At 38.2% G+C, this 14389-nt stretch overlaps 1 protein-coding gene across 3 annotated transcripts in view; it reads left to right on the forward strand.

The window, feature by feature from the left end:
* PALS2 (protein associated with LIN7 2, MAGUK p55 family member) overlaps positions 1-14389 on the forward strand; it is a 91777-nt gene that overhangs the window by 57676 nt on the left and 19712 nt on the right. For 2 of the 3 annotated variants that reach the window (XM_056118110.1, XM_056118113.1), the window contains exons 5-6: positions 986-1213; positions 11568-11609. In XM_056118110.1, coding sequence (XP_055974085.1) covers positions 986-1213; positions 11568-11609 — 270 coding nt within the window. The remainder of the gene's footprint in view (positions 1-985; positions 1214-11567; positions 11610-14389) is intronic. The other variant, XM_056118112.1, reaches the window with a different exon arrangement.

A 14389-nucleotide genomic window follows, 5' to 3' on the forward strand; every position in this document is an offset into this window, starting at 1 on the left:
TTTAATTCTAATGCTTTATTGGTATCTTTGGTTTATGTATAAGTGCATTGCTAATGCTGTCTAGGCCTGATATAGCATTAAGAATTAAGCCAAAATTTAAAATCCAAGATTAGAGGCAGAAATAACAGGAATTTCAGAAATATCAACTCCATTTTCTCCCATACACTTGAAAGAAATTAACTTAGTCTTCTTGCTAATGATGGTATCAAAACATTAGAAAAATCTTATTAAATATTGAAACCATGGACGGCCTTTGTAATAGTGATGTTTACAACACCCTGCTGAGGTCGTTGTTTCTGGGTTGACTATATGTGAAGTAGGGAAAAAGGAAATGCCAGAAAGACCATCAGAGTACACATATAACTTTTGTTGCTCCCTTGAGCTTCTGGTTATATGTAGAAAAGGAGACTGTTAAGTGGATCATTGTTAAGGTTATTATTGCTGTGCAAGTCTTAAAAGGTTTTTGTTTGGTTTGGGTTCTTTTGGAGGAAAGACCTGAGTACTCTAAGTGGTATTTGAGGTTTACTCCTGGCTCTCTGCTAGTGGATGATTCCTGGCAGTGCTCTGGACCATATGGAGTACCCAGGATCAAGCCTTTGTTGGTGTATGCAAGACAACTATCCCACCAGTTGTTCTAGCTCTAGGTCTCAAAAGTCCTTTTCTCCCCCCTTCCCTTCCCCCCCTCCCTCCCTCCCTCTCTTCCATCCTTGTCCTTCTTTCCTTCCTTCCTCTCTCCTTCCCATCTGCCCTCCCTTTCTCTCCCTCCCTTTCTTTCTTCCCTCCCTTCCTCTCTTTTTTTTTTTAACCACATTTATTCCTGGTATAATGGGATTAGAACATTGAGAAGGAGAGGATTTATGAAAGGTATAAAGGGTTTCTATCTTTAACATTTTTAGAGTTCATATATATTTATGTATATGTTTGTGAATGTTTTAATATATTCCTAATAATCCAAACATTGATCATTTTTCCCTATTTTCCTTAGGGTGTGACATTCAGGGTTGAAAATAATGATCTGGTAATTGCTAGAATTCTTCATGGAGGAATGATAGATCGACAAGGTCTGCTTCATGTGGGAGATATCATCAAAGAAGTCAATGGCCATGAGGTTGGAAATAATCCAAAGGAATTACAAGAATTACTGAAAAATATCAGTGGAAGTGTCACCCTAAAAATTTTACCAAGCTATAGAGATACCATTATTCCACAACAGGTTAGTAATAAGATTCTTGGTAACAATAAGAATACTTTGATAACTTGAATCCTATTGTAGGGTATAATCACCACCAGTTGCTACCCTTTTAAAAAGCTAAAGATAAAAAAAACCTATAATTTAATTGTTTGCATTGTCTCATTTTGTTATGGGTGAATTTTGAATTTATAAAAATTAACACTATTGTTACTATTATAAAAGAAGTAGTAAAATATAGTTGAGAAGATCATGAGCCCTGGTGTTACATAATTTACAGCTTGGTATCAGAGGAAAAAACCCATAAAGCCTTTTGGTGTTAATTTAGCAAACCTTTCCCGGCCCAGGCTCAGACCCTTGTAGGGATGGGAATGTGTCAGTCACCTCTGATTGAGTATTTATCTGATGTTCTGAATAGGAGAGGAGGAGTACAGATCAGAGAGACTCTTGAATCTGTCATTGACACATATAATCATATTTTGTAACTAAATCTTGGGTGAAACATTATTAAGCTGGGGGAACTTTTTTGTTTGTTTTGGTGCCACATCTGGCTGTGCTCAGGGCTTGCTCTGCACTTGGGGAACCAGATGGGGTGCTAGGGATGGAAACTGGGTCAGCCACGTGCCAGGTAAATGCCCTTCCCTACTCTCCCATGCCTCTGCCCCGGCCAGGGAATATTTTAATGACTGCAGTCATCTAAGTCCTGAGTTGAGTGAATTTCAAAAAGAGGGATGCGATTCTCTTACCAGTTGGCAGATTATTAAAAATGTAATGAGTTTGTGAAAGACAACTATTGAAGCTTAGAGACTGCTGCTGGAATCGAAATACCATTGCTGCTACATACATCACTCTGCTTCAGTTTCTCATCTTTGTAGTTAAGGATCATTTTTCTGAGGTCTAATTGATTTATGTAAAGTTCTCAGGGCTGTACTTAACCAGTAGCTATTGTTATTGTCACTGTGATGGTGGTGAGGAGGTGGAGAAATGTTGTTATGGAAATGTAAAGAAAGAAATAATAAAGTAATTGCATAGAAGTAATCAGTGGTTATGGTCAGAATGTTGACACTGGAGAATATTCAAGCCCAAATAATGTAGACATAGTAATAGTCCTTTGTGTTTATTTCAGAAATTTGCTTCATGTTCTGTGTGCAAGTGAAGTTTTTTATATAAATTGCTGCCAGTGTAGCTTATTTCTGTATTGTAAATATGGGAATTTAAAAGCCTAGTTCTTACATTTTCCTGCAATCTTTTGAAGTAACATGTTGACTCCTTGTTTGATATTATACTTTGGAGGATAGGACAGAATATTTAAATATTGAATTTTAATAACTTAGAAATAGGCTGAAAAGAAATAGGTTTTTAATAAACTTTGGTTAAGGGACTGGAATGATAGTACAGTGGATAGGGCGTTTGCCTTGCATGCTGACGACACGGATTCGATTCACAGCATCCCCATACGGTCTCCTGAGCACCACCAGGAGTAATTCCTGAGTGCAGAGCCAGGAGTAACCCCTGTGCATTGCCATTGCCAAAAGTATGACCCAAAAAGCAAAAATAAAATAAAAATAAGAAATAAGTGAAAGTAGAGATCTGTATTCATGGAGAAGAACTAAGAGTGAAATAGAAATTAGACATTACATAACACAAATGGCTCTTGATCACTGCAAGAAAAGGTTTTATTTCTAAGTTTGTGGATCTGTGAGCATCACATGAAAGATTTGCATGCAAAACTAAAGATGTTTAGGAAGTTAGTTAATCATACAGGTTAAGTAAATGGCTCTAGGTCCCTTCCCATTGTCCAGGTCTCTCTCTTATGCACACTGTCCCTTGTCCTGCCCCTTCACTGCCTGGGCCCAGATTATAGCGTCCTGTTTCCTATTCATTCTCTCCCAGTGAACAGCAGCCTGGTCCTGCTCTCTGTGTCCCTGGTTGTTGCTTCTGGGTCTCAGGTCTGCGGCTGCTGACACCTGTGTCCCCTTGCTGGGGCGTGCTTCTCTGTTGTGTCTTACTGCACCTCTCATGGACTCCCTGCCCTCTTGACTTTCCTTAGTTCTCCAGCTATAGCCACACGCGTGTGAATTAGAACTTCCGCTGTTCTGCTTTCTGCCAGGGTGTAGGAGAGAGGGCAGAGAGGAGGGTACCTGGATGGAGTTCCCCTGTCATCTCGAACCATTTTCTGCTCCCAGCCACTTGCATTATTTATTTATCTGGCTTCCCCTTTAGTAGACAGGATTTAAAAGGATCGATTAAATGAACAAAACCAATTAAATTAAATGACTGTGTGTCTCTCCTCTCCCCTCCACTCCCACCATTACATTCACCACTTAGCACACTGACATTTAGACCTGACTGAGTAGACTGGAAAACAGAACATAAGATTTATTTTTTATTATTATGTGTTTATTGCAATCACCAGGAAGTCTTTTCTGCTGTGTCCAGCCTCTAGTGTTTTTACATCTCACCATAGACTTGCATAACAGAATTCATTTTTGTAATTTCAGTAAGGTTCTGTACCTATTGAACTGTTCTGTCTTTTTTTTTAATTCTTTTTATTCTTCTGTCTTTCTTCCTTTGTTGAACTGTTCTGATAGCATGAAGTGCAAAGATATTTAATCCTGTCTTCAGCATAAAATGTTCCCCATTCTGTGCCCCTTTTTTCCCTACCCAAATTTTAACTTTTTTTTTCTTTTTGGGTCACTCCTGGTGATACACAGGGGTTACTCCTGGCTCTGCCCTCAGGAATTACTTCTGGCAGTGCTCAGGGGACCATATGGGATGCTGGGAGTTAAACCCAGGTTGGCCATGTACAAGGCAAACGCCCTACTTGCTTTGCTATCTCTCCAGTCCCAATTTACTTTTCAAAGTAGTTCACAATATTTGATTGCATTTAATATTTGAACACCAATCCCACCACCGTTACACCTTCCCACCACCATTTTTTGAATGTTTCCGTCTTGAACCCCAACCCCTGCCCCAAAGCAGAATCAAGATAATTTATTTTGTATTGTTGTTATGAATAAACCGTGAAATACCACAATCTTCACACATTCTGTGCCTTTTCAAATTCCTATTTTTATATAACCTTTCAAACAGGGAGAATGAATGTTAAGTGGGGGAGGGGAACTTACCCAAACAGATATTCAAGGAGGAGACAATTACAAAGACTTCTCTTATTAAGGAACTGACAGAAGAGTAAGAATGTTTAGTATCCTCAACTCTCTCAACTACCACACAGTTCTATTACACCTCTTTCAAATATTCCTCAGGTTGTTATGAGAGCAGATAGAAACTCTCCCTACCAGGGTAGTAATATTTAAAACATTTTCAGTAGATCTTTTTATCAGAATCACTAAGGTACTTACTAAAAATCCCAAATCCTTCATGGGCACTGTGTATCTGCATTTTAAACGTGAAGATTAGGGTAAGTTATGTTAGTCATTTCTGAAGTTCTTCTACTTACATATGGGCGAGTCACTAAAGGTGGTTCATAATTCCATTTTTTTATTAAAGTCAAACTAATAAGAATTCTCCTTAACTCATCTTTGATCCATTTCCCCCAAACATAGGAGATCTTGAAGTTGCATTTTATGCGAGCTGTCCTTGTAAAAATTCTCAAGAAAATATTAGCAAATGAACATTAATGATCTGTAAAAGCAGTAAATTAACATGTCCAAGTTGGATTTCTCACCTATGCTAGAAAGATTTCATGTTAGTAACACTTTAACAATAAGAGAATAAAACCTCCACAATTAATGATTAAATTTAATACCAATTTGTGATATTTTCAAATGTTTGTACATTAGGAATGGGAAAAAAATTTTCTTAATCTTACTATTTTTAAAAATGTGTTTCTTCCTTTAATATATACACAGTAATATAGATGTATACTTTTTATATATAATAATAAATAATATATACTTATTCTCTACTATACATGTATATGTATAGTAGAAAATAAATGCAGAGAAAAATACTATGCTCATAAATTTGAAAATGTAAATTTTCACATAGCCTGGTAAGACTGGGTCTTAAAATATACTAATGAAAAAATAAGATAAAATTATAAGTATGATGTGACTAATTTTAAATACAAGGGACCAGAGAGCTTGTATAGGTGTTAAGGCTTTTTGCTTGCATGTGGCCAGCCCTGCTTTGATTCCCAGCACTGCATATGGTCCTCCCTGAGCACCATCAGTAGTGATCTCTGATCATAGAGCCCAGGAGTAAGTCCTGAGCACCACCAGCTTTCCCCCTCCCCTCCCCCACCCAGAAAAAAATTTTTTAAGACACATGATCATTATATATTCATGAGAGTCCATTAGAGTTGGGCAGGTGATGGAGGTAAGATTTGAAAGCACTCAGAGACTGGCTCATGGGCAGTGTGATGAGGGGCCAGCATCCTCAGTGCGTATCCCCAAACTAAGGAATCTGGTGCCCTTTGAACGGAGTGTAAAGCCAGGGTCCCAAGTTCTAAATTTAGGTGGTGACCAAGGTCAGAGCTCAAAGAGGGCTTCAACTTATTCAAAAAAACCTGAACAAACGTTATTCTGACTTGTTGAATGCTAGAGGCAATCTCTTTAACATCAGAACCTGGACTCCCAGGAGTCTTCAGCACAAAACCCATCTTCCTCTCCAACAGGATATAAGAATCTTGGGTCTGGGGTGATCGCACAGTGGGTAGGGCATTTGCCTTGCAAGTAGCCGACCCGGGTTTAATTCCCAGAATCCCGTATCATCCCCCAAACACCGTCAGGAGTAATTCCTGAGTGCATGAGCCAGGAGTAACCCCTTTGCATCGCCGAGTGTGACCCAAAAAGAAAAAAAAAGATATAAGAACCCTTTATAAGCCAAAGGAAGCTTTCCAAATTTCAGGCATAATTCTGCATTGCTCAAAATAAAGACCTGCCCTTGTAAGATATATGAAACAACGGGTGAATTCCCAAATGTCTATTATCATGGAAAACTTAAATCTCCAGGTCTAAGAAGGTTAGGAAGAAACAGTTACCTCTGATATTAAAGGGATAAGTTTGTTTTCACACCGAGTAACAGCTAACCACTTTAACAGTTCTAACACTCCTATATCTCTGCAGCAAGCCCTGTTACCATTACCAGCCATGCTGAGACAAAGCAACTGACAGAAATACCACCCAGCATTTAAAACCAGCTTGGTGTTGACAAGCTTAAGGACCCTGGCAGAGGCTGGGTGGAAAAATACCACTTGATGGTGATCTTGTTTAGAATGTTGATGAGGTTTCCAATTATGAAGTGCACAGAATAGACTCAGCTTCTTTGAAAAATTATGAGCTTTGAGAATTTTGACTTTAAACATTTCTTGTTTAGGATATAATGAAATAAAAACCTGCTGTATTAAAAATTCTGAATCCCTGTCCTAGTCTCAATGACTGCTGCCTTTCAGTTGTGACTGATACAGTTAATTAAGCCAAGGAAATCAGAACCTAAAGTTTACAGCAGGTGTTGGTAAAGGGTTGGGTCTGGAGAGATAGTACAGCTTCCCTCGCATGTGTTTGGCCTGAGCTGGATACCCAGCATGTGTATGGTCCCGAGTCCTGCCAGGAGTTATCCTTGAGCACCACCAAGTGTGGGCCAAAAATAAACAAATAATCTTTTCCTAGTTAAAACATGAAAAATAACTAGAGAAGGATGTTTACTTTACTTCAGTATATTATTAGAAGTTCCATAAACGCCAAGACTAAAACAGATTACAGAAGAAAAGATTTGAAGGTAGGAAATAAAACTACTCACAAATAACGTTTTTACATAGAAACCTTTCCAAACTATATATTATTATAAATCATAATTTAACAGGGTATTTAAAATAAGATCAATACAAAAGTCAATTGCTTTTCTATACTCAGTAGACATCTAGAAATATAACTAAACATCACTTATAACAGAGTCAAAGGCTATCATTTTTATGTCCAGCAATAACTCCGACACCAATATTAACAACTTCTTCACACTGAAGATTATGACACAGAATAAAATAAATAAATCTGTATCATGGTTGTGGATAGGAAAACAATCTTATAAAAATCAGGTTTCCTCAGTGACTTGTAGATTTAATAAAATGCCAATAAAATTTTAATGTTTTTATGGTAGTACTGTAGCACTGTCCTCCTGTTGTTTATCAATTTTCTTGAGCGGGCCCAGTAGCATCTCCATTGTGAGACTTGTTGTTACTGTGTTTGGCATATCGAATACATCATGGGTAGCTTGCCAGGCTTTGCCATGCGGGTGAGATACTTTTGGTAATTTGCCAGGCTCTCCAGAGCCAGGAGTAATCCCTGGGAACCACCAGGTGTCCACCCCTCCCATATATATAGTGTATATATATAATATTGTATTCCCATTTACACTGCATACACAAATCAAGTAAAAGAATATAATTGGTCAGTAAATATATGAATAAATGTTAGCTATCTCTGGTGAGATGCAATTTTATAACAGTCATTTACCAAAAATTATAGATGTGACTCCATAGTACCTTTTGTATATTGTAGGTGACAATGTAAATTGTTAATGTAATTACACTTAGAAGAAATTTAGCATTATCAAAGTTAAATGTTCGCTTATATAAAGATACAATGTTCTTGAAATAAGTATTAACATGTATGACTATAAATGTTAACAACCATGTAAATTATGAAAGAATACATTCACATAGCATACCATTTTTTTTAAAAGTTTAAAACAACTAAAGTCCGATTTTCTTAAGAACATACTTGCATATGCACCTTTGAAACCATTAAAGCAGTTAAGATAATGAAAATATCTCCCCCACTCTTCTTATATTCATTTGCAGTTCTTCCCTTTCGCTCCTTTACCACCTTGACCTTTATTCCTCAACTACTGCTCTACACTCTGCTGGTTTAGTTTACACTGTCCATATTTTAACATAAATGGAAAGCATGCAACATGAGTATTTTATTTTTAATCTGGCTTCTCTCATTCAGCATACTGGTTTTGGAATTCATCCATGTTTTTATGTGTATCAGTAATTGGTTCCTTTCTATTGACAAATAGAATAATATGACATTACCTGCTTATCCCACACTTTGTGTTCCTTTTAACTTTCCTTTTAACTGATCAATGGCAGTTGGGTTTTTCCCAGCTTGGGGCTATTATCAGAATGCTGTGGACACTTACATGTGAGTCTCAGGCAAATACCTCAGGAATGAGGCATTGAGTCATATGGTAGATATATATGTATATATAAGTTTTTTTTTAATGTAGAAATACTGCTATTTATTCAGCCACTGATTAGGCTGATTGAATTGGGCATGAACTCCACCTTACTTTTTTTTATTTTTTATAATTTTATTTATTGAATCACCATGAGAGCAGTTATAAAGCTTTCGGGTTTAAGTCTCGGTCATACAGTGAAACACCCGTCCCTTCACCAGTGCCCCTTCACCACCACCAAAAAACCCAGTATATCCCCATCCCGCACCCTCCCCCTACCTGTGGGCCAGATGATTTCCACATTCCTCTCTCTCTACTTTGATCTCAACACCAGACCCACCATTATTTTTTGGGATTTTACCCCAACACTCGGATCTGCCAAAAAAGCAACAGTAGACAATTTGTTTTCTAATGCTGGTTATGAATAACATATGATGTTGTGTGGATGCAGTAGTGGCCATGTGATTTTGAAATTCTGAAATTTTTACAAATCTGAAGGAATTTCTGCCAAAACCTGTTGGATTCCGAGATTTGTTTCTGAATCTCTTGGATCATGGCTGTTAAGCAGCTTGATCAGGAACCAGAGAGGCCATTCGTGGGCGACAACTCAGAGTCTCCTTGGGGCAGGGAGGAAAGGGCCGGCTCCACCCCCATACTGTGAGACCCTGCGTGTCTTGTCACTGAGGGCCCAAACATGACTGTCCAATGGCCTCTGGAGGATGGCGGGCACCGAGCCACCAAGGGGAAGCAGGCGGAGGGACAACACCCTTTCCCCCCTGGGGTGGTCTGGAGCTGGTAACCCATTGCAGGGACCAGACGCAGCTCTGCCAATAGCCGTTGGGTTTTGAGATTTGTTTCTGAGTCTCTGGGATCATGGCCATTAAGCAGTTCGATTAGAAGCCAGAGAGGCCATGCCTCCAATTATATGGCTGAGCCGGAGGTGATTTGTGGGTGTGTCTCCCACATACCTAACTTTTGGCCATTTACTTTTTTGGTAAACTTTGCCCCAAGTTTTTGGAGTCTGGCCAAAGGCACAGCAGCAATTTTGGGGTATCTGGAAGTCTGAAGGCGCCATCAGGCTGCTGATGCACTCGCCTCACAGGTACAGATTGACCTGCTGGCGGCACCACACCCCCCATATATATAAGTTTTAAAGAAATAGCCAAGCTGTTTTCTATCTGTATTCCAACCAACCTTGTATGAGAACTTCAAATGTCCACGTCTTTGCCAAAATTTGGTGTGGTCAGTCGTTATAATTTTAGCCTTTCTAATACATGTCATCAGCATGATTTGAGTTTTGTTTCCCTAGTAACAAATATTACTGAACATCTTTTTCATGTGCTTATTTGCCATACTTTATCTGCTTTGCTGAAGGAACTTCAAATCAAGTTGTATTTTGGGTTTTGAGAGTCCTTTTGTATATTCTAGGTGTAAGTAGATGATCAAATTATGATTTGCAATTTTTTCCCAGTGTGGCTTGTCTTTTCTTCTAAGAGTATAATTCAAAATTTTAGTTCTTAATTTTGATGAAGTCTTATTTTTTGTGGATCACATTGTTTTCTATGTTTAAAGAATAACATTGTATGTTCTAATGTCATAAAGATTTTTCTGTGAGTTTTATAGTTTATGTTTTATATTTAGCTCTTATCCATTTTTGAGGAATATATAAGGCATGGTACCAACTTTAGTTTTTCCAAATATTTGGATTTTTGCATTTCAAAATATTTTGAAAACTGCATACTCAGTTTTGCCAGCTTCATTTGTTGAAAAGATATCAGATGTGGAGAAATTTTTATTGTTTCTTCAAATAATTTTTCTATTCTGTATTCCTGTCCTTTGGTGACTTAATTTTAATACACTGGACTACTGGACTCCTTGATGCTTTCACAGAGCTCAGTCGTGGTTGTTCATTGGTTTCAATCGCTTTCTTTCCTATTTTTCATGTTGAATAGTTTCCCTTGCCATGTCTTCAAGTTTTTTTCTTTTTTCTACAGCAGTATATTATTAAATTATGTAGATTTATTGTTTATTTAAACAGCTCCTTATTGTTATTCTTACAATCTTTTGCTGTTAGGTATTATCCAGTAAGTAGTCATGTTCATGTTGCATATATCTGCACAGGGTTGCTGTTGGATATTTTCCCAGAGGTAGATTGACTAGGTCAGAGGTTTTTCTGCATATTTCACTTTGACAGCTATTGCCAAATTGTCCTCCCAAGGTATCAAACCAGTTCCACCAACTTATTAGGAAACTCCCTTTAGCCCACAGTCCTCTCTACAGTTCATTACCAAATATTTGGAATTATGCTTAATCTTACAAGAAGAAAATACTGTTGTAATATAGTGACTCTGAGATTGAACTTATCTTCCTGTTCCTATATATTATTTGTATGTTCTAGTCCCTTTTCTATCTCTATATAGTTGGCCATTCAGTTCTTTTAGTGAAAAGAATAACAAATTTAAATAGTAGAGGACTGTTTTTAGTAATTTCTTAATGAACAGTTGACACTTATAATCTATTAGCAAAACTCCTTAAGATGAACTTAATTAGATAGATTCATACTAAGCCTAGTAAGATCTAATGATTTTCATTAGAAAATGTTTAGATCACAGGTTGGCTTAATTGATTTTTTTTTCAGAAAAATTTTAAAAGATCAACATATGACTAGGTTTATCTGAGTTTTTGAATATAAGAATGATGTTTAAAATTCATTTGATAAAACCTAAAATTAGTCCAAGGAGATACAATTTAATCCACAGAACAATTTTATTATGGGAAAGGGGGAATGAATATTTGAAATTTGGATTATATGCAAACATTTAAGTTTTATGGTCATAAAAATACATTCTGTCCCCAGATTAAACAAAAAAGATAAACATTCATGGCCAAATCATAGTCAATTTATTTTCTAATTCAGTACACCTTTTTTGAAATATAAAGAGTAACAAGGTATTTTTGCGATTTTATGGATACATCCTTTTCTTAGCCAATCTCAAACACCTTCAAATTTTGGCTATCATTTGTAATTTCCTGTTATTATATACATGTGCATAGTTAATTAGGTGAGTTGCTTTATCAAATGAATGAATAATTTGGGCCAGTCGTTTGTTTATATCTTGTTTAATTATAAATGCACAGTCTGGCTTTATTTATGCAATAAAAAATATATTTTTAGAGTTGCATCAATATGGAGAGGCATCCAGCACAAGTCCGTCAGGTATGATATCCAGGAACTTCTCTGGAACCTCGTTTTCTGTCTTATCAGCCAACTAAATTTACCCTGATTAAGCTTAATCATTTTGGAATTTTTCATTGCAAAACTTTGAGCTGCATGCTATTGTCAAGTTAGCCAGTTGTTCATTTTAGCAACTTTAATATTGTGTGTGCTTGCTTTTTAGCTATTTCTAAAATTCCATATTAGGAAAAATAGTTGGATTTTAAGCATTAATATTTAGCCTTTCTGCAGTTATTGGAAATGTTCTAAGTGTTGTCTATCAAGATCATCTAATTGTGAATAACTAAAATTTTTGTTATAGGTTCTTAAATTTAGTTCTTTTTAAATTATCTTAATATGCACCCATCACATTATGTTTTATTGCATTAATAACATAATGTATCTAATTGTGCCATTTGAATATTTTGCTTGGTTGTAGTGTAGAAGTATCATAAACAAGTAGAAAAATAATATTGGGGGTTTTTGACTAATAATTATGTGCTTTCATGCTTGTTAAAGTTTTCATGCTGATTTGTGCTAAGTCCATTCTTTTTAAAGTAAAATTTGAATTTCTGTAAATACCATGAAAACATATTTTAGGAGAGTAATTTTGGGCCAGGATAAAGTCCTGAATTTTAACCGTGCTACATGCTCCCATCCCCACCCCTACGTGCCCAGCACCAGAGATGTGCTTGTCCAAATCCCTCTGGGTGTATGGGCTCCTATTGAAAACACAAAGAAAGTATTTGGTCTGAACTTTACGGCGGGTAAGTACGGAGGCATCCCAAATGGTGTTCAGGAGGGTTGGAGATCTCTCCATTGATTCTCAGCCAACCAGGCAGAATTTGCTGCGAGGGCCCAAGGGTACAGTTGCTTTGAGATGTCCAGAGCATGCCTCACAATGCTGCAGAGACTTTGTGGTTATGAAGATTGAGCCCTAGTCAATGATATGGAAATACCCTTAGCTGGTATTGTTCTCCTTAGGTGCTGGTCGGTTTTTTAACTCTATTACCAGTTTTTTATTTTCTTAAGGTTACAAAATATTTCTTCATTGCACATAGCTTTAAAAAAACAAAGACATCATAGGGAATTCCCAGAACCACAGTACCAGGTGTGGCTTGGGTATCCCCGGTGCCACAGGGCCTGAATAGTGTTGGAGCACATCCTAGAGGGCCATGGCACTGAAGGTCTCTAGATAAAGGCTGGTGGCACTTCTGCACCACCTGGGACACTCCTTCCCTTGACAAAAGTTTAATTCACAAACAGCATCTCATTCCTTGCAGTAACAAAAGATATCTTCATCAAGTAGTAGAAAGGTAAGAATTGCTGGAGCAATTGTTTAATTATGGTCTTCATTCTACTCTTAGAATGAAGAGCCTGGCAAGCTATCCGTTGTGTATTCGATATGCCAAAACCAGTAACTACAACTGGTCTCATTCACCTGACCCTGAAGGCTTCACCGACATGGCAGCACTGAGAAGGATGAGAAAGGAGAGGCCGACAAAATCTCAAGGCCGACCTGGGCTGCCACAACGAAGGAAGACAAAAATGATCCTCTGTACTTTCAATGCACGTACGCTAGCATCAGATGCATCCATCGAGGACCTGATGGTACAAGCGCGAATGATCAAGTACGACATCATTGGTCTGACCGAGACAAGAAGGCACGAATCTCACCATGCCGTTTTCGACACTGGAGAAGAATTGTTCCTCGGAACATGAGATAAAAGAGGTGTCGGCGGCGTCGGTGTCCTTGTCAACACAAACTTGGCCATGAGCATTGATTCATTTGAATGCCTAACAACTCGAATCGGGCGTTTACATTTGAATAGATGTGGCTCACTGCCTGCAGTTTCTATCTTCGTTGTCTATGCACCAACATCTCATAATGATGAAAGAGAAATCGAGAAGTTCTACATGGAGCTGGAGAAGTTCTATAAAGAAGACCACACCTTCTACAAGATCATCATGGGTGATTTTAATGCCAAGATAGGACCGAGAAGATCAGCTGAAGAACTTCACATCGGGACCCATGGCCTAGCATGGAATGAACAGGGTGAGAGACTGTCTGAGTTCATCATGTCGACCAGGACCATCCATGGTAACTCACAGTTCCAGAAGGCAGAATCTAAACGTTGGACATGGGAGTCTCCCGGTGGACGATTCCACAACGAAATAGACCACATCATATTCAATCGACGGTTTTGCCTGACCAATGTCGCTGTTGTCCCAAAATTTCGAACGGGATCAGACCACCGTCTCCTTCGTGCAAAATTCTACTTCACAGAGTGGGGAGAAAGGGCTGCAAAGTTCAAAAAGAGAACTCCCAGAACGACCACCAACTGGGAACTCTTTGGCACTATTGCGGCAACATGGGAAGATGCCATTGTTGACAACATTGACGAGGAATACGATCAACTGGTTCAGCACCTCCATGAATGTGCGAGGAACACCAAGAGAGAGATAGCCACAAAAAAACGCCTGTCTTCGAAAACTCTTGTGCTAATTCACCAGCGTGGTTTGGCGCATGCCTCAGGCAACCGCAAGCTAACATCCGAGCTCGCAAAGCAGTGCAGAGATGCGATCAAGGAAGACCTCAAAGAGAGAAGAGCAAAAGTACTGGTAGATGCGGCAGAAGCTGGGAAAAGTATTCGTAACGCCCGCCTGTCCTTCGCCAACTACAAGACCAAGATTACTGCCCTCCGACATCCTGATGGATCCATCACATCCTCCAGAACACCTGAAGAACCTGCCGTCAGTACTCATCAATACACTGGCTCGGC

The sequence above is a fragment of the Sorex fumeus genome, unplaced genomic scaffold, assembly GCF_029834395.1.
Source record: "Sorex fumeus unplaced genomic scaffold, SorFum_2.1 ptg000037l, whole genome shotgun sequence".
Taxonomy (NCBI): domain Eukaryota; kingdom Metazoa; phylum Chordata; class Mammalia; order Eulipotyphla; family Soricidae; genus Sorex; species Sorex fumeus.